The sequence below is a fragment of the Capsella rubella genome, unplaced genomic scaffold, assembly GCF_000375325.1.
Source record: "Capsella rubella cultivar Monte Gargano unplaced genomic scaffold, Caprub1_0 scaffold_7, whole genome shotgun sequence".
Classification (NCBI taxonomy): domain Eukaryota; kingdom Viridiplantae; phylum Streptophyta; class Magnoliopsida; order Brassicales; family Brassicaceae; genus Capsella; species Capsella rubella.
The window spans coordinates 11,593,346-11,620,099 of NW_006238917.1; the positions used below are offsets into that span (position 1 = coordinate 11,593,346).

The 26,754-nt window shown below is 34.5% G+C and overlaps 4 protein-coding genes and 1 pseudogene across 5 annotated transcripts; 3 read left to right on the top strand and 2 right to left on the bottom strand.

Moving 5' to 3' along the window:
* Window positions 1-51: 51 nt before the first annotated feature.
* Window positions 52-1,861, bottom strand: LOC17880355 (chloroplast envelope quinone oxidoreductase homolog). Its single transcript, XM_006282608.2, has 4 exons — window positions 1,720-1,861; window positions 1,177-1,318; window positions 1,005-1,096; window positions 52-913 (listed from the first exon to the last, which is right to left on the bottom strand). The coding sequence occupies exons 1-4, from the start codon at window positions 1,783-1,785 to the stop codon at window positions 224-226; spliced, it is 990 nt and encodes a 329-aa protein (XP_006282670.1). The 5' UTR covers window positions 1,786-1,861; the 3' UTR covers window positions 52-223.
* Window positions 1,862-3,174: 1,313 nt separating this feature from the next.
* Window positions 3,175-4,549, top strand: LOC17880497 (serine/threonine-protein kinase OXI1). The gene has a single exon (XM_006282592.2). The coding sequence runs from the start codon at window positions 3,305-3,307 to the stop codon at window positions 4,412-4,414; it is 1,110 nt and encodes a 369-aa protein (XP_006282654.1). The 5' UTR covers window positions 3,175-3,304; the 3' UTR covers window positions 4,415-4,549.
* Window positions 4,550-9,092: 4,543 nt separating this feature from the next.
* On the top strand, window positions 9,093-10,920 carry LOC17877387 (cytochrome b561 and DOMON domain-containing protein At4g12980). The gene is made up of 3 exons (XM_006283838.2): window positions 9,093-9,806; window positions 10,063-10,317; window positions 10,447-10,920. The coding sequence occupies exons 1-3, from the start codon at window positions 9,174-9,176 to the stop codon at window positions 10,720-10,722; spliced, it is 1,164 nt and encodes a 387-aa protein (XP_006283900.1). The 5' UTR covers window positions 9,093-9,173; the 3' UTR covers window positions 10,723-10,920.
* Window positions 10,921-11,712: 792 nt separating this feature from the next.
* Window positions 11,713-16,186, bottom strand: LOC17879455 (annotated as a pseudogene).
* An 8,340-nt stretch (window positions 16,187-24,526) lies between these two features.
* Window positions 24,527-25,269, top strand: LOC17877397 (EPIDERMAL PATTERNING FACTOR-like protein 9). Of its 2 annotated transcripts, none has more exons than XM_023779503.1 (3): window positions 24,527-24,728; window positions 24,840-24,898; window positions 24,992-25,269. In XM_023779503.1, exons 1-3 carry the CDS (start codon window positions 24,638-24,640, stop codon window positions 25,151-25,153), a joined length of 312 nt encoding a protein of 103 aa, XP_023635271.1. In that variant the 5' UTR covers window positions 24,527-24,637; the 3' UTR covers window positions 25,154-25,269. The 2 variants fall into 2 exon arrangements, with proteins under 2 accessions (XP_023635271.1, XP_023635272.1); XM_023779504.1 differs by having other exon boundaries at window positions 24,995-25,269.
* Window positions 25,270-26,754: the final 1,485 nt, after the last annotated feature.

The window sequence follows — 26,754 nt, forward strand, 5'->3', positions numbered from 1 at the left end:
ACAGCTGGAGAGTGGTGGCGAAGATGACGTTAGTGGCTGAAGATAGCTGAAAAACAATACTTACCAAAACAACTCACTATTCCATTCAATTTTTTATAAACAACAAAAGAAAGTAATGAGAGAACAGAGGACTCTTACATAACTTCACAAAAGAAAGTAATCTGTATTGTAAAACGGAAGACACTTTTAGTAACACATACAGTTAAAGATCCCGAAAACGCTATTATGGCTCAACAATGATCTTCCCAGTAGCATGTCCATCGATACTTTTGGCCCAAGCATCCTCGGCTTTGCTCAAAGGGTGCTTCGAGTCGATCACTGTCTTCACTTTCCCCTCCTTCACCAGATTTACCATAAACTCCAAATTCTCAGCTTTCGGGATCAACAAGAGCGGCACTAATTGCTTCTTTGACATTGTTACTTTCTTAACCGCATAAGTCCACATCGCACTAGGCCCCGGCGTGATATCTATCACTTTCCCGTTTTCCGACAAATTTGGTTCGAATGTCGAAAACGGTATCCCGTTTGCACAATGGACTACAGCGTCATATTTCTTACCAGACGGACTCTTGAGGGCGGCTCCCTCAGGAGTCTTGTAGTCGAGAACCTCATCCGCTCCTAAAGATTTGACAAAGTCAATGTTACGAGCACCACACGTGGCGGTTACATGAGCGTTCCCAAGTTTTGCCAGCTGGACTGCATAGTGACCAACCCCACCAGATGCTGCTGTGACAAGTATATTCGCCTGCTTGCCTGTACCATCCATCTTCAACCCCGCAGGCTGAGTTAAAGCCTGAAGTGCCGTTAGACCAGCCACAGGCAAAGCAGCTGCTTCCGCTGCTCCCACTTCCTCGGGTCTTTTGACAGTCAATTTCTCGCTCGCAACAGCAAACTCAGCAAGTCCACCTCCAGTCTGAAAAACAACAACCAAAACAGTTACATTCTTTTCCCCTAACGTTCCATAAGAGTAATCGCTACAACATTAACCACAACAGCTAACTTACTAGATGGCTAAGAACCGCAACAACTTTGTCACCAGCCTTAAAATTCTTAACTCCAGATCCAACCTCAACAACCTCTCCAGCAACATCAGTAGCTGATTAAAGAAAGAACATCAAAGAAGCTTCCACCAACATTTCGAAAGCTTATAAAACTTCAAAAGCTATTAGAATTTACCAGGAATGCAAGGGAACTTGCGAGGCAAAAACGGCCGAATCATTCCTTTCTGAATTTTCCAATCAACAGGGTTTAAACTAGTCGCTTCTAACTTCAAGAAAACCTCATTGTTCTTCGGTGTTGGTACCGGAACTTGGACATGCTGGTAACATTATTCAGATAATAACACCATCAAAAGACTACACATACGAAGATTGCATCACAAATCTCAGAACACTAACTAGTAACTTCACAGTTCACATCATAATCTTAATCAGTAGTAACACTTTTACCAAAAATGTGATTTCAATTTTCAAATCATAGTCTGATTAAAACTATAACCACCATTGTTAACATTCGTGTGCTCTGTATTCAAATCTCCCAAACATTCCCAGAACAAAGAGATCCAAGTAGTAATCACATACGAAGAAGCTAAACTTGGCTAAGGTGTTTAAAATCAAATCAATGTATCATGTAATCTAAGTAAGCTCTGTAACCTAATCGAATTCGAAGAAATCAAAATCTCAATAACAAAATCACTTATAGAGAGAGAGAGATTAAAACCTTCAAACCGGCGACGCCACCGCCGTAAGAATCGTATTGAAGAGCGTGCATGAGTTTTCCGGCCATTGATTTAAGCTTATGTTGAGTTTTCCGACGACGGAGACGATGATCTCTGAATCCGAAACAACGGTGCTCTCTTGGCTTTTTACGCGGAGAGAGGGTTTAGGGGTAAAAGCGGTATTATAAAATAATGGTTGTAGTGTTGCCACGTCACCTCAAGTGTGTTAAAGTTGGGGTTGTGAATTGATGACATGTAGCAATCAATGGTCACATGTGGCTCCTTTGTGATGAGTTTGAAACTAGTCAATAATAGTTAATTAGTTATGGACTCATGGCTAAGATATCTAAAAAATATTAATTATATTTAGATTTGATATAACCTATTAACCTAATTATTAATACATTAAAAACTTAGATATCATATGTTTTAAACCAAAATAATCAAAATTATTTAAAAGAAGAAAAATATTCCAAAAGTTGCAGACATATTTTTCAAAATTTTAATCAAATTTTATTTAATTTTAAATTTTTTTAAAAATAATCATACTATTGCGGATATCCGAAACCCAAGAGAAAATAATTAAAACCGAACAAAATCGGAAATGGAATTCTAAATATCTAGATAGTAGTTTTGAGCTTAAAAAACAGTAGTTGTATCCATTTTTCGATAAAAACGAAAGGATACGTATAGTAAAATGAAAAATATTTAAGATACAAATATTACTAATTTTTAAAACGGATAACAAATATCCGATATTTAGATATGGTATCTATGATTGGTTTTACGAATATAAGGACAATATTGCTTGTAATGTCCTAGGATCTAACATATACTCCTCTTTTTATTTACCAACCTTAATTTATATATATCCCTTAGTGTACATGTATATATTTATCTTTTTCAGATTCTAAAGTCTAAACCATCCGAAAAAAAACATAATAAAAAAATAAATACTTTTGACTTACGTTTTATTTACTTTGTACCAAAAAAAAAAACCGTGCTACAAAACTTCTAAGATTACTCTGTATTTGTTTCGTAGAAAAAAAATATAAAATATATACCATTTAGTAATATATTATTTTAAAATATATGAACTTGGAATTAAAAAAAAATAAACTATATACAAAGTCATTATTTTACTCTTTTTGCCTTGTTGGTTTATTAGTTAATTCTCACTTCTCTGGAATTGTTTTGAGAAGTAATGCATGTATTTTCACGGCATTCTTTACTTTTTCATTACTTTAGATTTGATTTTTTCTACATTTTATATATAAATCATATATCCTTTTAACTTAACTAAAAATGCAAACAATGACATTTGAAAATTAATATAATTAGACCTTTTTACGTCAAAGTGCTCAATGTAAATTGTGATTCGAGAAGTAGTAAAATGGTAAAAGTAACGTTAAGAGACTTTTGTATCCCTTACTACGTTTATTCAAGTCTTTCTCCGCAAGTAAACAAAATCAATACGACTTTTAGAAAAGCTTTACACTTTACTCTTTTTTTTCTATATAAACTAAACTTAAAGAGAACTAAAGAACATTGAACCACAAAAAAACAATCAAAACCAAACTCTTTTCGATGAGTAATCAGATCCCGACTCTAAACTTCGACCATCTCGAAGTTTTCTCAGCCCTTGGTCGTGGATCCAAAGGTGTTGTGTTCCTCGTAAAAGCCGATAACGAAAAGCTTGCTTTAAAAGTCATACTAAGAGAAACAATCGAGACAAACAAGGCCAAAGATGATGAGTATAAACGCGTTAGTTTCGAACAAGGAGTGTTGTCTCGATTCGACCATCCTCTGTTTCCACGTCTTCATGGTGTTTTATCTACTGACAAAGTTGTCGGTTACGCGATCGATTACTGTCCTGGAAGAGATCTCAATTCTTTAAGGAAGAAACAGTCTGAAGAAATGTTTTCAGACGAGATTATAAAGTTTTACGCGGCCGAGCTTGTGATTGCACTTGAGTATTTGCATAATCAAGGGATTGTGTATAGAGACTTGAAGCCTGATAACGTTATGGTTCAAGAAAATGGTCATTTGATGCTTGTTGATTTCGATCTTTCCACGAATCTACCTCCAAGAACTCCGCAATCGCCGAGGCTTTCGACGACGAGGACGACGAAAAAAGAACGGTCCTTTTTCGCGTTTTCGGGTTTTTGTAACTCCGGGATCTCCCCGGACGACTCGGTTTCGAGATCGTCCGAGTCGTCGGGGGAGAAGTCGAATTCGTTCGTTGGAACTGAGGAATATGTTGCTCCGGAGGTAATCACCGGGAACGGCCACGACTTCGCCGTGGATTGGTGGTCGTTAGGAGTGGTTTTGTATGAGATGTTGTACGGAGCGACGCCGTTTAGGGGATCTAACAGGAAAGAGACGTTTTTTAAGATATTAACTGAACCGCCGAGTTTGGTCGGAGAAAGGACAACGTTAAGAGACTTGGTAAGAAAACTGTTGGAGAAAGATTCTAGCCGTAGGATCAATGTGGAAGGAATCAAGGGACACGATTTCTTTAGAGGGTTGGATTGGGATATGGTGGTTAAGGTTTCACGACCACCGTATATTCCGGCGCCGGAAAATTATGAGGTTTCCAAAATCGACGTGGAGAAATTCGTACGTGAAATATTTACTGATAATAGTAATATCAAAACTAATGATAGGATTAGTAATGGTAATTTTAATGTCTTTTAGTTTTAACTTTATTTTATAGATTTGTAGAAATATATTTATGTTGATCATTGTTTAAGGCTACTAAATTCCCAACTAGCCACTTACAAAAAATGCCATTTTCCAATGCAAATCTCACAATATGTCATTTTTCTAAAATTTTATGCATTTGCCAATTCTAATTATGTGAATATATTTGTATTTATGATTTTTTTTTTGATAAAATACATACTTTATAACAAATATTAAAATCTTTAAATCAAATGAAACCGACTTATAAAAGCAAATATAATATAAGTCAGATGCATGTTTAATCGCATTTTTATGTGTTATAAAAATGGTAAATTTATAAAAATTTTAGATAAAATGGCAAAATTCATAAATTTCATTGCGAAAAAGATGGCAAATCTATAATCGATTCAGAGAATATTCGTTAATATATAGAATAATATGCCAACTAGCTTCATGAGAACTCTTTGTTATTATTGTATTCGATTTAAGAGGACTTTCGGAAAAGAAAAAGAATAAAAACTCAAATCCGAATATGAAAAAGTATAAGAATAAAAAGAATTGGGTTGGGTGGTTTAGAGAAGACAGGTTCTAAAGAAGGAAAAGTGAAGAAACAGAAGATGTAATTGAACTGGTTTTGGCGGTGGCATCATCAATATATTCACTTGGAGTTTGATGATGATGTACCTACTTCCTCCTTTTGTCTATTTCGCAATTATGATGATGATGATTTAGAGAGCCCTCTATGGTGACTCTTAGACTATATTAATATTACATTAATCACAATATACAAATCTAGGTGGTTGTTGTTGAATTGTTGTTATTAAGTCACTAATATTGAAATGAAACTTGAACGTGTTAATTTGGTTTCTTATGATGTTGACACTTTGTTTCTCTCTTTTTTGGTTTTACCAAATTCAACATAAGAATATTGTAGGGTTCTTAAGGGAAGAGGTGTTTGAGTTGAGTTTTAGACCAAAATATTGATAATTTATAATACAAAGTATAAATGTGTTGTTAGCTTAATCCATGACTTTTTTATATATTTTTTGGAGCCAACATTTTACTATATTATTGACTAAGTTAGTAAATACGAGCTCTTTTTTTTTGGGCTGTACTTATATAAACACTCGAAAAATACATAAAATCTAACTGTTTGTACTTTGTATATATGACTACAAGAACCATGTGATGATAGTAATTAGTATTTAGTAGATGAGAAGAGATGAATCAAAATGTTTGGTGTGTTTAGTATTTGTCCATAGAATATTTCCTCAACCAAGCTGTGTGATTTGTTTTCACGAGTGGCATGCATTTAATGTCTTTTCACATGTTTTGCTAAATGGAATTTTTATAAAAGGTGCAATGGAGTCACAAGCTGACTCTTCTCAAATCTCGAATCAGCCCAACCGATGAGTAAATGTGAAAACAAAGAAGCAATAACGTGATTGGTTTTATAACCAAATTCAGAAACTAGCTGAAAATAAAGACAGCTCACATTAAGGGATGGCTAACGAGTTGAGAACCTATAGACACAACAATTTGGTACACAATTTATGTCTATGGGTAAAGTATTTGGTTCATTATACTACATGGTTGATCTCCACATGAACTTTTTGTATAATTTATTTGGTTGGGGTTTTGATTCTCTAAATGAATATTTTGCATTATATGCAATCAATGGGTTGGGGTTTAAATCATGCTTTGTTTGCCATAGTAATTTGTAGGAAGAGATTTTACACAACACAATCACAAGATTTTGAAATAAAATGAAGAAAGAGAAGCTTGTGTGAAATCTTCACAAGAGCAACCATGTTTTGTTCTTTGAAGGGCCTTTGACAAGTTTGTGAAAAAGTTTGTTCTTTGAAGTGTGAAGGCCGAGGTGCTCTTGTTGGGTTTCTTGGGTTTGGTTGGGTTTCAAGTCTTCATTATCACATTTTTAGTCTTGGTCATCTATGTAACAGTGACTTTAAACTAAGATTAGTCTTCACATATATAATGGGCCGAATCAGTGATCATTTTAATTATGTAAACATGTAACATGTCTATTATTTTTCTCATTCTCTAAGGGCTAGCTGTTTAAATTCATATTAGTCTTGATCACACAAAATGTAGAATGTAGATTTAAGACATTTTGGCCATGTTCGTGTCGGCGACTGCGACCAGCGAGTGCGACTAATGATTGTTTGTTTGAAAGGGGTTAATATCACAGAAATGGGATAGTTTAAATTGTGTGATTTCATTTTCTTGAGAATGAGTTTGATTATGTGATTAATTTATCACTATCAATATTATTGCCCATGTTCAATGCTTTTTATATAGGATAAAAGATACCTAACTACACGAAATATGCTACAATACATGGCCACACATCCGAAATTAAAAAATGTATCTCTAACTACACAAACTATATGCATTGCATGCCCACATATACGAACTATATGTAGTCATGTAGCCAACATCACGAACATTTTTTTCATGTACACTTTTCGTCGGAATCCGGCTTTTACCAGTTTGACCGGCGTTGACCAACATAAATATTCAAAAAATAAAGAATTTTTTAGGTTTTTAATATTAAAATTTTTTTGTTACTGAATCATTTATAATATTGTATAATTAAAAAGATATATACAATATTCAATACAAAAATATTCTGTATATATATTCAATGCACTGATTTTTATAATTTGTTAGTTTCTATAATTTGAAAACTAAACTAAAAAAAACAATTAGAAAAAATAATTGTAAATAAAAATAACACGTAAAAATAAATAAAAAAATCACAATGTTTCTTTTTAATATCCCTACTATAGTAAAAGAGAAGTACAAATGCTTCTTGGGTCGGGTTTTAAAAAAAAAATTTAACCCGGAATTTTTCAGTTTGATCTTACTAAAAATTTAAGGATATTAAATACCAGTTTTCATATCTATTATTTCGAAATCTATCAAATTAAACCATCAATATCGGATTGGGAAAGTACAGTAATCTTAATTTGTTTAAGGAAAAATACATTAATGTATGATTTTGTATATTGGTTTAACAAATTAATCTAAAAATCAGAAATATAAATTAAATATAAAATAATCATTATCAAATTATCCATAATATTTCAAAACAAAATCTTCCTTAAATATACTATATTGATATTTGGATGTATAGTTTTCTCCTATATTAACTATGATCTTCACACCAGTTACGAGATATTTCATTTTCAACCATCTTTAATATATATTTTTTTTTCTCTATGACCATCTTTAATATTTATTTGGCAATAGTTTCGAATTTTTGGCTTGATTATAAAACTAATCTTTTTCCAATTTAACCCTAAGAAAATATGATCTATATAAATAAGTTTTTGCTACCAGAAAATTGTAACTTCAACACAGATTTTACATTTAAACACGATAAGAAATAAGAAATCATTGGCTCTTTATTTGTTTATTCTAGAGATTTGCAACTTTACAAAACTGCATGAAAGGTCCAAGTTAAAATCATGTATTTATGATTATGCGGTGTACCGCGGGTCAATCCCTAAATTTTAAAAATGATTCACTGTATAATATTTTTTTTTCTTTGTATAATATTTATACATGTATATATGTCACATATTGTTCTAAAATTAACAATCCAACTAAAATCATACAATTTAAATAATTTTGAACATATTCGAAACCAACACATACAATCTAAAAATGATAAAATTTAATTACTGATCAAAATAAAGTAAAGCAAACACAAATAAAATTATCTCGCAACGTACAAAGTACTAAAAATCCGGTAATTTTCCTCCGCGCTGTAGCGCGGGTCCGGACCTAGTTTATAAGATAGAAGATCTAACAACTTTTATAACTAGTAGAATAAAATTCACACATACAGTAATTGGTTTGATTCTTATGCTTTAATATTTAAAATTCACATATTATATATTAAATATTCGAATATTAAACCAAATGATACTCGTGTCCAAATATTTTTAAAAATAGGAAAATTTTCTGTTTTTAATTATTTTTTCTAATTGGTTTTTTTTAGTTTACTTTTGAAATTATCGAAACTAACTAATTAATAAAAATTAATACATTGAATATATATACAAAATATTTTTTTATTGAATATTGTATATATGTTTTTAATTATACAATATTATAATTTTTATATTTAAATAGGGGTATTTTTGAAAATAGATAGATAAAAGGGGTATTTTTAAAAAGGAGTACACCAAAAGGGGTATTTCTCAAAAATTTTCTTTTAAATTAGTATATTTAGATAAATTTGAATATTTGATTGAGAATCAAGATAATTTGGAATTAAATGATTTATCATTTTTTAAAAGATATAAATGAGAAAAAAGAGAGTAGATTTTTGTATTCTTTTCCTAAATTACTTGAAAAAGGTGTTCACTGATTTAGAATAATGTTAATTAGATTAATATTTTTAATAAAAGGTATATAAAATAACCCAATAAATATCTAAAAATCCTCACATTTTCAAGGCCAAAAATACTTTAAGATCCTTACTCTTTAGGTCAAAACATAACTGTCAACTAGTTAATCTGATTATGCATGTTCTGTTTCACAATCTTCCAGAATCAGACAACAAAACCAAAGTTTGTTTTGCTGTTTGGAAAGAAAATAAATTAAAAACTGAAACATATAAAAAACAAATTCTTACTTAGCTGAAACCACGTGTGTATCATAGAATTATCACAATATTTCATCTATTTATTTCTTCCGACCAATACCTTAACGATTACTACACAACTCATTCATCCTCATCATGGCTTCTTCTTACCTTAGAATCTCTCTTTCTTTTGTCTTTTGGGCTTTACTACTCTCACCGGCTGTGTCACAGTGTTCTTCACAGACATTTTCCGGCGTCAAGTCTTACCCTCACTGCCTCGACCTCCCTGACCTTAAAGCCATTCTCCATTACTCTTATGACTCATCTAACACAACTCTCTCCGTTGTTTTCTCTGCTCCACCGTCAAAACCTGGTGGTTGGATCGCTTGGGCTATTAACCCTACATCCACCGGTATGGTTGGATCTCAAGCCCTTGTTGCCTCTAAGGATCCTAAAACTGGAGTCCCCTCTGTTACCACTCTTAACATTGTCACCTACAGCTCTCTTATTCCTTCGAAGCTTTCGTTTGAAGTGTGGGATGTTAAGGCCGAGGAGGTGGCTAAAGACGGTGGAGCTTTGAGAATCTTTGCAAAGGTAAAGGTTCCGGCGGATTTAGCGGCCAAAGGGAAGGTTAATCAGGTTTGGCAGGTCGGGCCTGGAGTGACCAATGGAAGAATAGCGGTTCATGAACTTAGTGGTCCTAATCTCAACTCCATGGGAGCGCTCGATCTAACCGGAGCTACCCCTACAGTTTCTGGAGGTGGTGATGAGAAGGTTCATAAGAGAAACGTGAGTTTAGTTTTTCATGATTTTTTTATTTTTTTTTGATAATTTAAAAGTGATCCCAAAAGCTTTCTAGGCCCAAAGATTAATCTTTTGGGGGCGAGGGAAACCATGTTAAATCTCAAACTCGCGTGGCTAATGTTACTCGAACCCAGTGGCGGGACTTACCTCCCTTTACCACTGGACCACGGCGACTTGGTTGATTTTGTATTTTTGAAATACTGTTCTTCTAAATCTTGGAGTCTTGACTCTGAATTTGCAGATCCATGGGATATTGAACGCGCTGAGTTGGGGGATTCTGTTTCCGATTGGAGCCATGATTGCTAGGTATATGAAGATAATTGAATCAGCTGATCCTGCTTGGTTTTACCTCCACGTGTTTTGCCAGGTGTCGGCGTACGGTCTCGGTGTTGCCGGATGGGCTACCGGACTTCGGCTCGGTTCCGAATCCAAAGGCATTCAGTACAACACTCACAGAAACATAGGCATTACTCTCTTCTCTATGGCCACTCTTCAGGTAATCTAAACCAATGCTTAATCTTCATTTAGGACGACCATGCATATTAGTGGCCAATAATACAAAAGATAGGTCTTGTTCTGTTGTGTTGAACTATATGCTTTTGTGTCTTTTTGCGCGTGGTTAAAGATGTTTGCGTTGCTGTTGCGGCCAAAGAAGGACCACAAGTATAGATACCTTTGGAATATTTATCACCATGGAGTTGGATACTCTATCATCATCCTTGGAATCATCAATGTTTTCAAAGGTCTTAGTATCTTAAACCCAAAGCATACTTACAAGACAGCTTACATCGCTGTGATTGGGACCTTAGGAGGAATCACTTTACTCTTGGAAGTTGTTACTTGGGTCATTTACCTCAAGAAGAATTATTTTTCTAATTCACCTAAGTCTTCTAAGCCTTAACCTTGTTGGGTTAACTCAAAGGATCTGTATTGTTTTATTTTCTTTTATGTTAGAAGAAACTACATTTATCTTTCTCTACAAATCATGATTCATCACTAGAGACGTATTGCTTTGTTTTGCTGATGATGACTCTATGGCTATTGAGGTTTATGTATAGTAGGAGAACACACATATGTATTAGTGTTGTATCATTTGTTATTTTGATTCAGAGTTCTCATATGGGATTTGTTAAAACTTTTTTTTGTTTTCAAATCCTTTTTTAGATTTTTGAGATTATATGACAAAACCAAATATGATCAAAATTGCCAACACAATCCTTCTTCAAACACTTGTCATAATATTCTTATTTATGGATTCTTTTTGTGTGATTGTAATTGATAATGTTTATAACTTTAATGTCTCCACCTACTACTGAATCAGCTTTAATTACAACCCATATATATTCATTTTTTTTTCTATATGAAATTCAACTTTTAGTGGAAATCGTTTATATATACATACTATATATTATAGTTCAAATTCAAATTCTAGTGGAAATCTCTTTCAAACATTTTTCAACGTTGTTTCTACTTTTTTTTTCCTAATAAAGGTGGTGTGCACTTTGCACTGTCTATCCATGATTGAGTCGTATATTACACCAAAATTTGGGTTCAACGTCAAACAAACAAGGAACATGTAATGATAATTTCACTTCATATTTTTTAAAAATATCATAAAAATCTTATAAAAAAATAAGAAAATATGAATGCTTTAATTTGGTCTTTTTAAACAAATATTTATTGCGAGCGACGAGTTAAATGTAATATTTTATATGATTAAATGAATTGTGATTCTTATAACAAACGGTGAGAATAATTATAACTAACATAACATATTTGTTTTAAAATGTAAAATATATAAAATTATGTAGAAAGCAAAATACAACTCATTGCTATAGCACATGTAATAATCTAGTATAGTATTAAATCCGCGCAATGCCTAATCAAATATTCATTTTCCATCGAGAGGAGGTGACACTTGCAAGAATGAGCAAGTATGGCCTAAACTTTTACCATTTAGTATCCTATCAAAGATGGAAGATGGATTGGTAAAGATCCTCCAGCTGAGTTGGTTTGAGTCATCCTTCAAAACCAAGTTTACCTTGTCGTCAATCACATTATGCCAAGCTTTTCCGGTTAGTATGTAACGGATTGCGAATTTGACAATGTCTAACAAGAGAAAGAAGACGATGTCGTAGAGCCAAATGACACCAGCCCATCCCCATCCTATTCCCTTCATTCTCGCAGTTTCCCAACTCAAGTAAACCGCAACTATTGTTGCAAGCTACAAGGTCAAGTTTAATGAAATCATTAATGAAAACTTTACAAAGAAGAGAAAGAAGAAAATAGAATCATGTTTTTTAATGCTTACGCATTGTGATAGGGTAAAAGAGCAAAGTAAGAGCGATCCAGGTCGTTCGATAAAATACCAGCTTCTCGATCGAATGACGAAGATTATAGCTTGACTCATAATACTGACTTGTAAGTATAAAGCAGACATCATCTCATGTTCGTTGCCTCTCAAGTAACTCACATGGAACATTCTCTATATGAAAATAAACAAGAGTTTTGTGTTATTGCTTTTTGTTATGGTGGATTTGAATATAGGGATCAGTTAAAATACATACCGGGAAGAAATCGGTTTTGTATGCAGCCCCAATGAACACAACAGTCACTAGAGCCATGTAGCCTCCAAGAACAAGGCCGGTCAAGAAGATCTCCTTGAGTTTCCAGCTATCTGGTGTAGGAGAAGGCATCTTGACTATGTCCTTTGAGACACTCATGATGACTCCTGTCGAGTAATATTAATAATGTTTATTATTAATTTTTTGTCTTTAGAGAAAAAAAAAATTAAAGAGTGGCAACAAGAAAACATAGCGAATTCCGACGATTATTTCCGACGAAATAAATAGTCAGAAAGATTCCGACAAATTTATGATGGACAAAATAATTGTTGAAAATTTGTCAGAAAAGTTTAAAATATTCCGACAAAACAATTTAAACGGAAATTCATCGAAAATATTCTTAGACATATTTCTTTTTTTTCCCTACGAAGTTTGTTCTTCGAAAATTTGTCGAAATAATATTCTCACTATTTCGTCAGAAACTGCAAAAAAAAAATCACGTGTTGTATTTTAAGAATTTCCTACGAGTTTTTGAGGAATTCAAGAAAACTCACCATCGTTTAATAATGCAATGGCCAAAACCATGAGTGGTGAAATGTCGAAGTTCCATACTAAAGCGATCAACGTGAACCCAAACTGTAAAAATAAAAAGGCAAAAAAAGAGTGATGAATTATAAACATAAAATTATTTACTGATGTTAAAGAAAAAACATACAAGATTTGATTTACTTACCACAACACGGATGGTTACTGAAACAGCATAAACCTGTTAAAAGATAACATCAGTCATCACAACTAGAGGACATATTAACCGAATTAAATGGACCAAACCGATACCGAACTGAAATTTTGGTTCTGGTTTGGGTTCGGTTAGAGGCTAATAACCGAATGTATAGTGTTTCAGGTATCCATAGATACTGGTTACAAACCGAACCAAACCGATATCCATTCGAGTAACCAAATGAAACCGAACCACTATTAAAAATATGTATAACCCCAGATTCTAACCCACAACATCTCCACTTCTAAGCTTATAAGTTATAACTCAACCCATTTTTTGGTTAGAGAAAGGAGTACAAAATAAACTAAAAATCGAAACAGTGATCATATATATGTAGACCAAATTCCAAATATTTAAATAATCTAAATATCTTAAAATTTTTAGACATATTCGTCAAAATTTCATCAAATTTTATTCAGTTTTAACTATTTTTTATTTAATTATACTAATCCGAACCTCAAACTAAAAATCTAAAATAACCGAATGGATCCTAAATTCCCTTACCCGAAATACCCGAACGCCCAGGACTCACAACTAAGTGACAATTGGTCGAAAGGTTGTGTAGTTTGTTATAAGAGCATGCACACTTACTGAATAGTTTTTTATTTGTTGCAAAGTAGCTCGACTGATCAGAACCGCGTCGATGATAACACTAAGTCCAGGCTTAGTAAGAACTATATCCGAAGCAGCTAGTACATATTCAGCAGCACCCGCAACAGAAATACCAATATCCGCCTTCTTCATCGCAGGAGCGTCATTCATTCCATCACCAATGATACCACAAACATGCTCCATCATTTGCAACGATTTTACAATTTGGTATTTGTACTCTGAATGAATTTGGTAACGAGAATTTAAAGATAGTAGTTGTTATTTTAATTCGGAACCAAGATATGTAAAAAATGGCTCTTAAACAAACCTAGTAAGACACCAGCAAAGCCATCAGCATTCTCAATCAACTTATAAATAGGAAGGTGTTTATCGAGTAAAGAAGTAGATGGGTACATGTTTGTTCCCATACCAAGTCTACGTCCAGTCTCTTTCGCGATAGCAAGTGAATCACCTATAAAACCAATGGAAACATAAGGAAGAAACCGAAGATACAAAGTCGGTGTTTCGCAATATAACAAAGCCGAAAAAGGTAAAGATATAAACCGGTAAACATCTTCACTTTGACACCGAGGTCTAGAGCTCTTCTTATGGCTTTTGCACTATCATGTCTTGGAGGATCAAACAAAGGCAATACACCAATAAATTCCCATGGATCACCAGAGCTTTCTTTTGTTTTCTCAGGTACATTCTGTAACAATGAAACACAAAAGTTTAGCATAAAGTATATATACATAAAATTTTGTTGCAAGATGTAAAACTTTTTGTGACCTATCTTGCAACAGCTAAAGACATGAGTCCATGCTCAGTGTACTTTTCGATTGTAGAGTTGACATTCTTCCTCAGATCAGCACTTGCGTTGCAAAGATCAAGAATCTGAATCATCAACGAATTGGTTTTTTTCTTTATAGTTATTCATCTAAGAGAAACAGAATTGTACCTAAAAGTAAATCATAGTCAGTTTTAGTTACCTGCTCGGGAGCGCCTTTGCTTACTCGATGCCAGTTTCCGTTACCATCGATATAAGTTAAAGCGGTTCGCTTATCAACTTGATTGAATGGAAAGAAGTGAACTTCTTCAATTCCATTTCTTGCCTGACAATAAGAAAAGAAAAATTGTTCAAGACTAAAACAGAGGAAAGACAGAGCATTAAAATTTATTATAGTTACCTCTTTTGGATCAGCTAGCATTCCAACCATAGTGGTATCAATATCATCTTGATCCTTTGTTCTTTCTCAACGTCTTTAGCGTAAACCTCAATCAGATTCTTGTCAACACTAAGCTTGTTGAGAGTCAGAGTCCCAGTTTTATCGCTACACAGAACATCCATACCGGCCATCTTTTCAATGGTGGTCATTCTTTTCATGATAGCTCCTTGATCATATAACCTAAGGGATCCAATAGTCATGGTCACAGATATAAGAGTAGGCAATGCAAGGGGGATCCCACCAATCAAAAGAACCAGAAGATTGTCGAGCCCGTCTCTGTAGGTTCTTTCTTGAATCGGGTACATCACGGTGAGCTCAATCACAATACCAATGGCTATAAAGATTATGCAGAAGTTGGACAATTTTATTGAAATGTCCAACTTTGTTTGTTGTACTGTCGACAAGATAACCCGCATAAAGCATGTTGCCTCCAGTGGAGATCACAACCGCTTCCATCTCACCGTGCTTGCAAGTAAAACCGGAGTAAACTACATCTCCTGGACCTTTTGTTATGGGACTTGATTCTCCGGTTAGATCAGATACATCAACTTTTAAACCATCTCCTTCGAGAAGACGTGCATCACAAGGAATGATGTCGCCGACCTTAATCCTCACAACATCTCCAGGAACAAGAACTGAAGCTTCTTGCTCTGACCATTTTCCATCTCTTAGAACCTTTCCAAAACAATAAAAACATACAAAAGGTTTGAGATTATAGCCTCAAGATTGTATATAACATAAACTAAACCACTTGCGTATAAAACAAGGAATCTTATTATGAAGAGGACCTTTGTTTTGGGAGAAAGACGAGCCATAAGAGCAGAAGTCACATGTTCAGCATTGTCTTGTTCGAGATAGAAGAGTATTGTGTTGAACAGCAAAAGACATACAACACCAACAAATATTTGCCAGCCCGATGAACCTCCATCATTAATAGCCAACGCAATAGCTACGATTGCAGCTGATTCCATGACAAGAGATAAAGGCTTAGACATTAAACCAAAGAACCTGTCCCCTTAATTTGCTTTCTTTGTATTCCTCAAGTTTGTTGTGTCCAAAGATATTGAGTCTTTTTTCTACTTCTGCTCCAGATAAACCTTCTCTGCTACATTCCAAATGCTTAAAAACTTCTTCAATTGGGATTTTCCCCTGCAATATAATATCAACACCATCCAGTTTATCTAGTGCAACTTTATTTATCATTCTACACAAAAACATTACAACTCTTATTCAAGTCCAATTCTAATCCAAGATCATATATTTGTTCTTTAAACTTTTACCAAAGAAAGAAACTCAATATGCAATCTCTCATAGAGATTTATGAGTTTAGGTAATGAAGAGACAGAGAGTGAATAATTCTGTGTGTCTTATTGAGAATCGATTACAACATATATATTACAAGAGTTGCAGAGAATATGCAGAGAATATACAGTGCAAAGTATGGTAACAAAATAAGTCTAATGACAAGTCTTATGGGATATGATTTCCTGTGGTAAATAATATCCCAATACCCTCCCTCAAACTGGAGCATGCAGATTCAAAATGCCCAGTTTGGCGCAAAAACTTTCAAAGCTTTGTTTACCAAGTGGCTTCGTGAAGATGTCAGCTAGCTGAGAATTTGTTTGAACATGGAGGAGTTGTAGATTTCCAGACTTGATCTCATCTCGAACAAGCAGACTTACTTTCACAGTAAAGACGCATTGGCTGAGGGTGAGCTTCACCAAGATCAGTGAGAACACGCTTTAGCCAGATGAGTTCCTTCGTTATAAACGCCATGGCTCTATATTCAGCTTCTGCAGAGGACATACTAATAGTCTTTTGTTTCTTCGTTTTCCATGAGATTGCTGAACTACCAACTTGAATAAAATAGCCAGAAACCGACCGTCGTGTGATCGGACAAGTCGAATAGTCAGAATCACACCAACCTATGATCTGAAACTGTTTCTGAGCCTTCAACAAGATACCTTGACCCGGGTTTCCCTTAAGATATCGAACAACTCGTAGTGCAGCTTCCCAGTGATCCTCTCTCGGTGCTTTCATAAACTGAGCAAGAAATTGAACACTAAAAGCAAGATCTGGACGAGTGGCAGCCAAATATATGAGACGACCAAGTAAACGACGGTATGGTTCGGGATCTGGTAAAATGGAAGATGTGGACAAAGCAAGCTTGTTGTGTTGTTCGAGAGGAAATGTTTCTGGCTTGCACCCGAGTAAGCCAGCATCAGATACGATCTCAAGAGCATATTTCCGCTGATCCAAATAAAAACCCTGTGAACTTCTCGACACCTCAATACCCAGAAAATACTTCAAAGCACCAAGGTCTTTCATATTGAAACACGACGCCAAATACCCCTTGAAAGCTGTCATCGCTTCAGCAGAGTTACTAGAGAGAATCATGTCATCAACATATATCAATATATTGATGCGAATCCCATCTTTGTCAAATGCAAACAGGGAGTAATCTGAGAGAGACTGAACAAAACCATAGTCACGCAAAGCATTTGTCAATTTCTCAAACCAGCAGCGAGGAGCCTGCTTCAGGCCATAAAGAGACTTCCGAAGCCGGCATACCTTCTTCTCATCATTCGTGAAATAGCCTGGCGGAGGCTTCATGTAGACCTCCTCTGTCAAATCCCCGTGTAAGAACGCATTATGGACATCCATTTGATGCACTGGCCAATCATTTCCTGCAGCAATTTCAAGAAACATGCGAACAGTTTGCATCCTCGCGACTGGAGCAAACGTTTCTCCATAATCAACACCTTCAACTTGTTTATTTTCGAGAGCTACCAACCTTGCCTTGTAGCGTTCAATCGTCCCATCAGAATTGTGCTTGATTTTGTAAACCCATTTGGAGCCAATCGCTTTCTTTCCCGGAGGCAAATCTTCTATTGTCCAGGTTTGATTATCTTCTAAAGCCCCAACCTCAGAACTCATTGCTTATAAGTCTTTGGTTCAATAGCATCAGTGATGGCTACCAAATAAGCACGATGAGCAGTAGAAAATCGTGAGCTACTCAGATAGTGTTGAATTGGGTACAAAGATTTGGAGTTACCCAGGAATCGTATCTGAGCCGTGTTGGTTTGATAGTCGTGAAATTTAGCCGGTGGCTGACGAGGCCGTTGACTGCGACGAAGAGGAGGTAGAGCACTGTTGTCATTACCCTCGTTTTCAGTATCGGACGAAGACGGAGTCGCCGGTCGAACATTCGAGAGAGATGGTGAGGAGGAAATTTCGGGTTCAAGAGGTACCACTGAGGACTCAGGAGAAGAAGAACGAGTCGGGGAAGATACGTTATTTGGGCCTGAGGTAACAACAGTTGGTAATGGGCTAGGAGAAGAGGAAGGACCATTGAGATCTGTAACAATTGGGCCGGGAGGCCCGGTGTTGTCATCTTCTAATGGACCAAGTGAATGAGAAGCCCATAATACTTCTTCTTCTTCGTTTCGATGACCATCACGACGACGAGTTGCAGAACCAGCAAACGGAAACTCTGTTTCGCAGAACCTGACATCCCGTGAGATGAAGAACTCTTTTGTATCAAGGTCGTAGAGCCTCCAAGCTTTTTTTCCATAAGGATACCGAACAAAAATGCATTTGCGACTTCGTGACTCAAATTTATCTCCTTTATGCATTTGATTATAAGCATAACAAAGACTCCCAAACACCTTTAAATGATCATAACTCGGAGCAGTACCGTGCAATCTCTCATAGAGCGTGATACCGTTCAATGCTGAAGTTGGAGTGCGATTAATTAGATAACCAGCAGTGAGAATACATTCTCCCCAAAACTCGATCGGTAGATGGGACTGAAACCGTAAAGCTCGAGCAACATTGAGGATATGGCGATGTTTTCTCTCGACTCGAGCATTCTGTTGTGGAGTTGACACACAAGATGTTTCATGAACTATGCCCTGGCTTCGAAAAAACGCACCCATACTTGTAAATTCTGTCCCATTATCACTTCGAAGATGTTTAACTTTCTGATTAAATTGTCTTTCAGCCATTGAAATCAAAATTTTCAGATTAGTCGATGTCTCTGTTTTATCTTGTTGAAGAGAAATCCACACACTACGAGAGTAATCATCAACAATCGTAAGAAAATAACGAGCACCGGAAGATGACGGAGTACGATAAGGACCCCAAAGATCACAGTGTATGAGTTCAAAAACAGCAGTTGTTTTATTATCACTGGTTAGAAAACAAGATCGTGTTTGTTTGGCGCGAAAACATATATCACACGCCTTATTTAAAATATCAGAATCAACAGAAACAGAAACTTGTGGAAGAGAACCAACTACTTTAGCAGACGGATGTCCCAGCCTATTATGCCACAACTCATAAGCTTTCACCTCCTTTGTTGTAACCAACGCAACAGACTCCATTCTGTAAAGACGGAAGGTTCCATTATCCCGTTTACCAGCTCCAATCATCATCCGCGAAGCGCGGTCCTGAATAACAAGGAACTGATCAGCTAATTGAACAACACAATTATTCTCATTCATCAACTGACCCACTGAAATAAGATCACTTGCAACTCTTCAATAAAAAAAAAAAAACTGATTTCAGAATCAGATTATTTCCCAACACCACCATGCCCTCTTGACATGATATACGTTCACGACCATCTGCTAAAATCACTAAAACGGGTTCCATATCTCTTACATTTGTAAGACTGTGATAGGAGCTTGTTAAATGATGTGAAGCACCTATGTCCAAAATCCAAGAGGGAGAACAACACTTACCAGAAAGTTTTTCATTGCTAGTAGTAGCTCCACCAGGCGCACCACCATTTAAAAACTTCCTCAGGTTCTGCCATTCAAGATCGCTAAGACCACTCACACCGTCACGGTCCTTGTCCGTAATCACATAGTTGACATGTTCTTGAGATGTCACGTTTGGAACATGAGCAGCATTGGCATAAGTGCGACCTCGTCCAGCAGGAGCAGTACCACGACCACGTCCTTGAACGACTCTACTTCTGGGACGGTCACCCCACCACTCAGGATATCCAACAACTGCAAAGCAACTATCGGAAGAGTGGCCATTACGATTACAGTGTTTGCATACCAAAGGAGCATCATCAGAACGAGTAGGAGGGTGTGAACGTGAACGTTGTTGAACCGCATATGCTGTAACATCAGCAATATCTTCACTTCTTTTAACATTTGTTCGCAAATCTTCCTCTTGACGAACAACGTTGTACACTTCCTCCATGGATTGAATGGGAATACGAGAGACCAGACTTGACCGAACTGTGTTGAAAGCATCATCAAGACCAGCCAAGAAATCATGAACCTTATCCTCTTCACGATCTTGTTCTTGTAAGACAGTGAGATTGCACTCGCATTTACCGCATTTACAGACACGCAAAGGTCTGTGATTCGCCATGCTATCCCATATCCGACTTATCTTGCCGTAATAAGCCTCAATAGCAAGACCTCGCTGCTTACAACAAGCAAGTTCTGCCTTTAGCTGTTGAACGCGAGGTCCATTAGTCACAGAAAAACGTTTTTTCAAATGATCCCATAGATCCTTGGCTACATCCCGATGAGAAACGTTGGAACGTAGTGAGGGATCGATGGTCATACGGATCCAAGACATGAGCAAGGCTTGAATAGTCCACCAGTCTTCCAAATCAGACGAGCCTTCGGCTGGACGAGCAAAGGAACCATCAAGAAATCCAAACTTCTTCCTTGAACAGAGAGCCGTTTTGATAGGTCCCAATCAAGAGCTTATAAGAACAATAGACTTTAAACATTTTTCCATATATTTCATTATAAGATGTTGTGAATATTTATACATGTTAAGGGCTAGCTATGATCCTAGAATATAGGAGATAGACATGAATCTAAGATTTAACATAGTCTACCTAAAACCAATAACAACAATAAGATCACAAATGATATTCTCATTGTTTCATCCTTATCTTAGTTGATACCGGTTTACTTCGGTTATGTTCTCATTACGTTTTGATGCCACATGCCCATTCTTCATAATTCATCCCTTTCAGCAAAGGATGGGAAATTATAGCCCCAGGATTATCAGCCGCCGTCAGATCATACGGAGAGATCTTGCGTCTCACCTCAACCGTCGTGGTCGTCGTGTTCGTGTTCGGGTTCATGTTCGTGGTCGTCGAGTCGTGTTCGTTGTGAGACATGGTGTGAGATCGAAAAAAAAATTAGGTTTGTGTGTTGTGCTCTGATACCATGAAGAGACAGAGAGTGAATAATTCTGTGTGTCTTATTGAGAATCGATTACAACATATATATTACAAGAGTTGCAGAGAATATGCAGAGAATATACAGTGCAAAGTATGGTAACAAAATAAGTCTAATGACAAGTCTTATGGGATATGATTTCCTGTGGTAAATAATATCCCAATAGGTAACTCAACACAAAGACTAGTATAACGATGATACGATTGTTTTATTTGTAGACAACTTTTTTTTTTTAATTGAATGTAAAATTTAATTCAATCAAAAACCATGTGTACAAAGAATGGTTTAGTTTGTTTGAAAATTTTGAAGGTATTTAAAGAATAAAACAGAATTTGAAAAGCTATATGTGAATTTTAACGGGTGGAGAACCAAAGGCGGAGACCATCATCATAACTATGATTACTTATGTCTCGGATTGAGCTGATGCGGTTTCAAATATAATTCTTTTCAATTAGCTTAAAAAGCCAAGCTTGCGGTGAGTGTAGAACCCCGTGTTGTCTATCTTTCCTTTCACGCCATAGACGGTAGAAAGTGGAGTGAAAAATGTACCGAAACAAGAATAAATAGTGTCGTGGGATCGTTTGGTTATTTATTTGTAGACAACCTAGTTAAACCCATTTTAACATAACTCTCCGGTGAATATAGACTAGAAGAACTGCAAAATCTAGTTGAACACAACGTTCAAACGATTAAATCACAAGCTACAAAAAGAATGCATAGAAACCTTAATTTAATCAAATCGTTAGGTAAAATAAAAAGTAATAACATAACGTAATTTTCACTAAACAATCGAAATTAAAAGAAGAAAGTGATACCAAATGAACAGTAAGAAGATCCTCGAGAGAATCATGATGAGTCGCCATCTTTTCTCTCTTCTTCGAAATAAAAGAGAAGTAAGTTGGTTGGTTCATTATATATATAAACTCAGACCACCAAATCTTAGGCGAAGACGATCATTATTGGTAGTATCTTAACCATATCTTAGATTAAGATATATGAAGAAAATGATCTTAAGATAATATAAAAATTAAGATGAAGAAAATGAATATACAAAACTCAAACTCTAAAAGCTGCCACGTGTCTCTCACAAATTTTAATTAAATACATCATTATTTATTTTTATTTAAAAAGTTAAATACATCATTATTTTATTTTAATTATACAATATACCATTCTATTTAAAAGCAACTAAGATTCTTTTATTTTTGTAATTATTCTATGATATATTGCTTTCCTTATCTCATCTATGTATAAAAGAAGAAGAATGGAGCTAGTCTCTCCCACGATACGTTGGCACATTATCGATAAATTAAAATGTTAGCTTTTTGCTTATTTTCTCTTCATTTTGTATATCTCCACCTAATGTTATTACTAAATTATTTCTTAAACATATTTTCATAATCTGTTTAAAACTTAATTATACTCTGAGAGTTGTTTACTTTAAAATTGCGAACTAATGGTAAATATATGGATAAGATAACTATATTAAATATAATACATCACAAGAAAATATCATATTGTTTAGTAGAACTAATTAATCATATCAAATAACTTTCAAATTTAATATTTTTAAACGTTAAAAATGTTATAAACTTCTAAACTTTAGAAAGTTTAAAATACCACAAGAATAGATATATGACATAGCGGATTTGTATCACATTAATATAGATTTAAAATATCAGCAAGCAGATGCAAGAACAAGGGTTATATACACATTTTATAATTTTTTTAACACCATTAATATTAAAATATAAAATCGGTCAAATCAAGTTAATTGCGTGGGAAAAATAAAAATTGTCAAGTGGTATACTAGGGCTTTCAATGGAGATAATAAATATGGCAGAACAGATCAAGCAGTTCAAATATACCCAGCAGAATAAAAGCAGATTAATCAGATATGCTAGCAGATCAATTATTTTTTAATAATATTGTTTTTTTTGAACTGCCATTATATTAATTTTGTGTGAATGGAGGAAAAATAGCAGTTCCCCATTGTGTGTATTATCTGCTTTTAATCTGTCCTTCCATTCAAAGCCTATGTATCATAATAATAAAAAAAAAAATTATCAGATCAAGTCTATGATATATTTTCATACCCGCGCAAGCGCGGATGGATTAGCTAGTTGTATTGATGATATACGGAAAGAAAATAAAGAGACGCGAGAATTTAATATTTCTGATAATTTTCTATAACTGAAAAAAGATACATTTTTGTATTTCATATTATCAATGTTAATTTTTATTGCTTATGGGTTTCTCTGTCAAGGTCCTCAAGGATGATGAAGATTTACACTATTTTCTTGGTTTCAGCCTTTGAGGAGCATACAACTAAGCTGGTGATTCTGACAAGATCATCCACACAAGTAGAGTATCGAGCTGTCATAAATAAACTAGATATGCAATCTCTTCACATAACTTGGACTCATATTGCCTAAACCACAAGTTGTGTACTGAAATAATGTCGGGGTCACGTTCGTATGCACAAACTCGGTGTTCAAGTCTAGAATGAATCATATAGCCATAGATTATTACTTCATATGCAGCTAGATTCAACTAGGAGCTCTCCGAGAGTGTCTCACACATCAACACAAAAGACCAACTAGCCGATTCGTAAACCAAACCTCTCTCTCGTGCATGCTTAAGTTTGATGTTGTTTCAACTGCTCCATCTTAAGAAGACGTGCATGTTAGAGAATGTTTAGATACACATCAATTTCACAACATCTGTTTTCTCAAACATAGAGACTCTCATCCTACTATACATAATTTATCTATATACATTATTGTAAGATACAAATACATGAAAAAACTCTTCGACATACTAAAAAACAGCCACGAATCTTTTAAGCTACGACCCTATAGCCACGAATTTTAACGCACAGCCACGGATAGCCAAGTGGCTATAGAGATTTTTTTTACTAGTGATAGTGAGAAAATTTAGCTAAAGAATTAAGCTCTAGAAAGTGGTATGGTCTGTAGAAAACAGTTGTGTACATGTTTTAAGTTACTATAAAAAATTTATTTGCCGACAAAAAGTGAAAAATAATTTCTAATTATTAGATTGTAAGACAGGAGATGAGATAGGGAGACAAGAGTGTAAGATCTTACTAGAAGAGTATAGATATATGTTGACCGAAGCATAAAAAAAAGAGTTACATATGTTTTGCTAAAAAACAATAAAGATAAAGAGTTAATTTTTTTTCAATTCTATCCTCTCTTTTTACAATCTTGTGCGAGTTAAAAAGGTGAAAACTCATCCTCAACATTTTAAAAACTCTTATCTCTACGTGTGCACAAACCTCACCATTAGATGATAAGTAGAAGACAAAACTTACAGCCAAATCGACAAAACTTATCTCTCTCCAAAACATTTGGTCCATACGATAAAGCAAGAAAGAAGAATTAACAAATTCAAGAAGACGAAGAAGAAGAAGATGAAGCATGAAATGGTGAACATCAAGCTACGTTACATATCAATCTTCTTTCTTCTCTTTGCTTTGCTTCTTGGAAATTATGTAGTTCAAGGTCTCTCTCTTCTTCTTCTTCTTCATCAATCATCTCCTTCCTTATTCTTATCTTATAATTAAATTTCAATATTTCCAATTCTTGTTTCTTGTTTTTTTTTTCTTGAACCAGCTTCAAGACCTCGTTCTATCGAAAACACGGTCTCACTTCTCTCACAAGTACATCTTGTGGTATATAAATTCCCATTTTTATCAGTAATTAAGGATTAAGCTATATAATAACATAGTACTATGTTTTAATTTGAAAATATTTGCAAAAATTAGCAGAAGTCGAGGAGGAGGAATATGATAGGGTCGACAGCACCAACTTGTACGTACAACGAGTGCAGAGGATGCAGATACAAATGCAGAGCTGAGCAAGTTCCAGTTGAAGGCAATGACCCTATCAATAGTGCTTATCATTATAGATGTGTTTGTCATAGATAATAATGATACAATTTCTTATAATTTTGCCTTTTTTCATTGCAATTTTTGTATGACTTGATTGCATTTTTGTTATGAGATGTTTTGGTTAGCATTATGATTTGATTAGTAGTTCATTAGCCAAGAGCTTCATCAAGATAACCTTGTTGTGTGCATGGGATAATATAATATGGTAGGCTTTTGTTTGTACGTGTTGGTATTGGTATTGGTGTCGATGAGTATAGTGGAGATGATGATAACATTTGGATGAGTGGTTGTCTAACCATATATGTGTTTATAAGATTCACATGGTGATGTGGTCCAAATTTTAAGACATAAGTTCAAGAGAAGATCACATGAGGGAACTAGAGTTGTTATGTTTTGTAGTTGTAGCCTTACTCTATCTTTTGTTTCTGTCACGTACATGTTATGACAATATATGCATTAAAGACATTTTGTTCTATTAGGATCATTACAGTGTTATAGAATGTTATATGTATGATCGATGCTATTACTTTTCATTTGTTTTTTCTACACCTAATGAGTATTTATTTTTATTTTTCTCTCTTTTAGTAACCAAAAAGTTCTTTATCTCATTGTAAATAATATTTAAAAAGTGTTATAGCATAAAAAGTGTTAGGTGTTAAGGGGGCCGATTACTCAAAGTTTAAGCGGAATTTATACGATTTTAAATGGTTTAGAGATTTATAGCATAAAAAGTAAAATATATAGAGATATACCTTCAAATTTTAAAAATATATATCAAACAGATAAAAGAATAAAAAATAAATAATACTCCCTCTGTTTTACAAAGAGTGTCATTTTAGAATTTTATTTTTGTTTCACAAAGAGTGTCTATATTTCCAATGCATTTTTACACTAAATTTCCTAATTTTACCCTTATTATAAAACTAATTAAATCCATAAATCACTTATTAAATAGGGGCATATGTGTATATTTTAATGTTTTTTTAATTTGTGTGAAATGTGTCAACATGACACTATATGTGAAACAAAATGAGTAATGTATTTGACGACTTTGTTTATCTGTCTAGGTCCATCTAAAATTTTTATAAACTAGATTTTACCCCGTGGTACACCACGGGACCAGTATTTTATGCATTTTTGTTTTATAAAACATAACCGTTTTATTTTACATATACGGATGTCCCTATGGCATACCACGAGTCTATATTTATTTTAATAAACCACTGATGTGATTAATTACCAAACGTACGATGTTATATATTTGTTGTTGTATTTACAAAATTAACCCCATGATAACTTTTTTGTTTTTAAAATAGAAGTTATAATGTTGTATATATTTTGGTGTCTTTGTAATAATTAATGTAATCTTTACTAACTTTTTTGGGTTGACTTTTATACTTTTTAAAATAATTATATGAATAAATTACATTGATATTTGTAAGACTTGATAAAACTAACCACTGAATATATTCCTTCATGCATAGTGTGTTCCTTCATGTGAGTTACATTTGAAATAAAATACGCATTTGTCTTTTTTTTAAGCAAATGCAATTTTTCCTTATCATATGATATGAAACTATGAATGACAAAAAAAAATAATATATATATATATATATATATATATATATATATATAAT

Coding starts and splice junctions, on each gene's coding strand:
- LOC17880355 (XM_006282608.2), bottom strand. CDS start 1,785: ATGGCCGGAAAACTCATGCACGCTCTTCAATACGATTCTTACGGCGGT. Junction 1,319..1,719: donor GTGGCGTCGCCGGTTTGAAG/GTTTTAATCTCT, acceptor TAATGTTACCAG/CATGTCCAAGTTCCGGTACC. Junction 1,097..1,176: donor CAAGTTCCCTTGCATTCCTG/GTAAATTCTAAT, acceptor TTCTTTAATCAG/CTACTGATGTTGCTGGAGAG.
- LOC17877387 (XM_006283838.2), top strand. CDS start 9,174: ATGGCTTCTTCTTACCTTAGAATCTCTCTTTCTTTTGTCTTTTGGGCT. Junction 9,807..10,062: donor AGAAGGTTCATAAGAGAAAC/GTGAGTTTAGTT, acceptor CTGAATTTGCAG/ATCCATGGGATATTGAACGC. Junction 10,318..10,446: donor TCTCTATGGCCACTCTTCAG/GTAATCTAAACC, acceptor GCGTGGTTAAAG/ATGTTTGCGTTGCTGTTGCG.
- LOC17877397 (XM_023779503.1), top strand. CDS start 24,638: ATGAAGCATGAAATGGTGAACATCAAGCTACGTTACATATCAATCTTC. Junction 24,729..24,839: donor TGGAAATTATGTAGTTCAAG/GTCTCTCTCTTC, acceptor TTCTTGAACCAG/CTTCAAGACCTCGTTCTATC. Junction 24,899..24,991: donor TCTCACAAGTACATCTTGTG/GTATATAAATTC, acceptor TGCAAAAATTAG/CAGAAGTCGAGGAGGAGGAA.
- LOC17880497 (XM_006282592.2), top strand. CDS start 3,305: ATGAGTAATCAGATCCCGACTCTAAACTTCGACCATCTCGAAGTTTTC.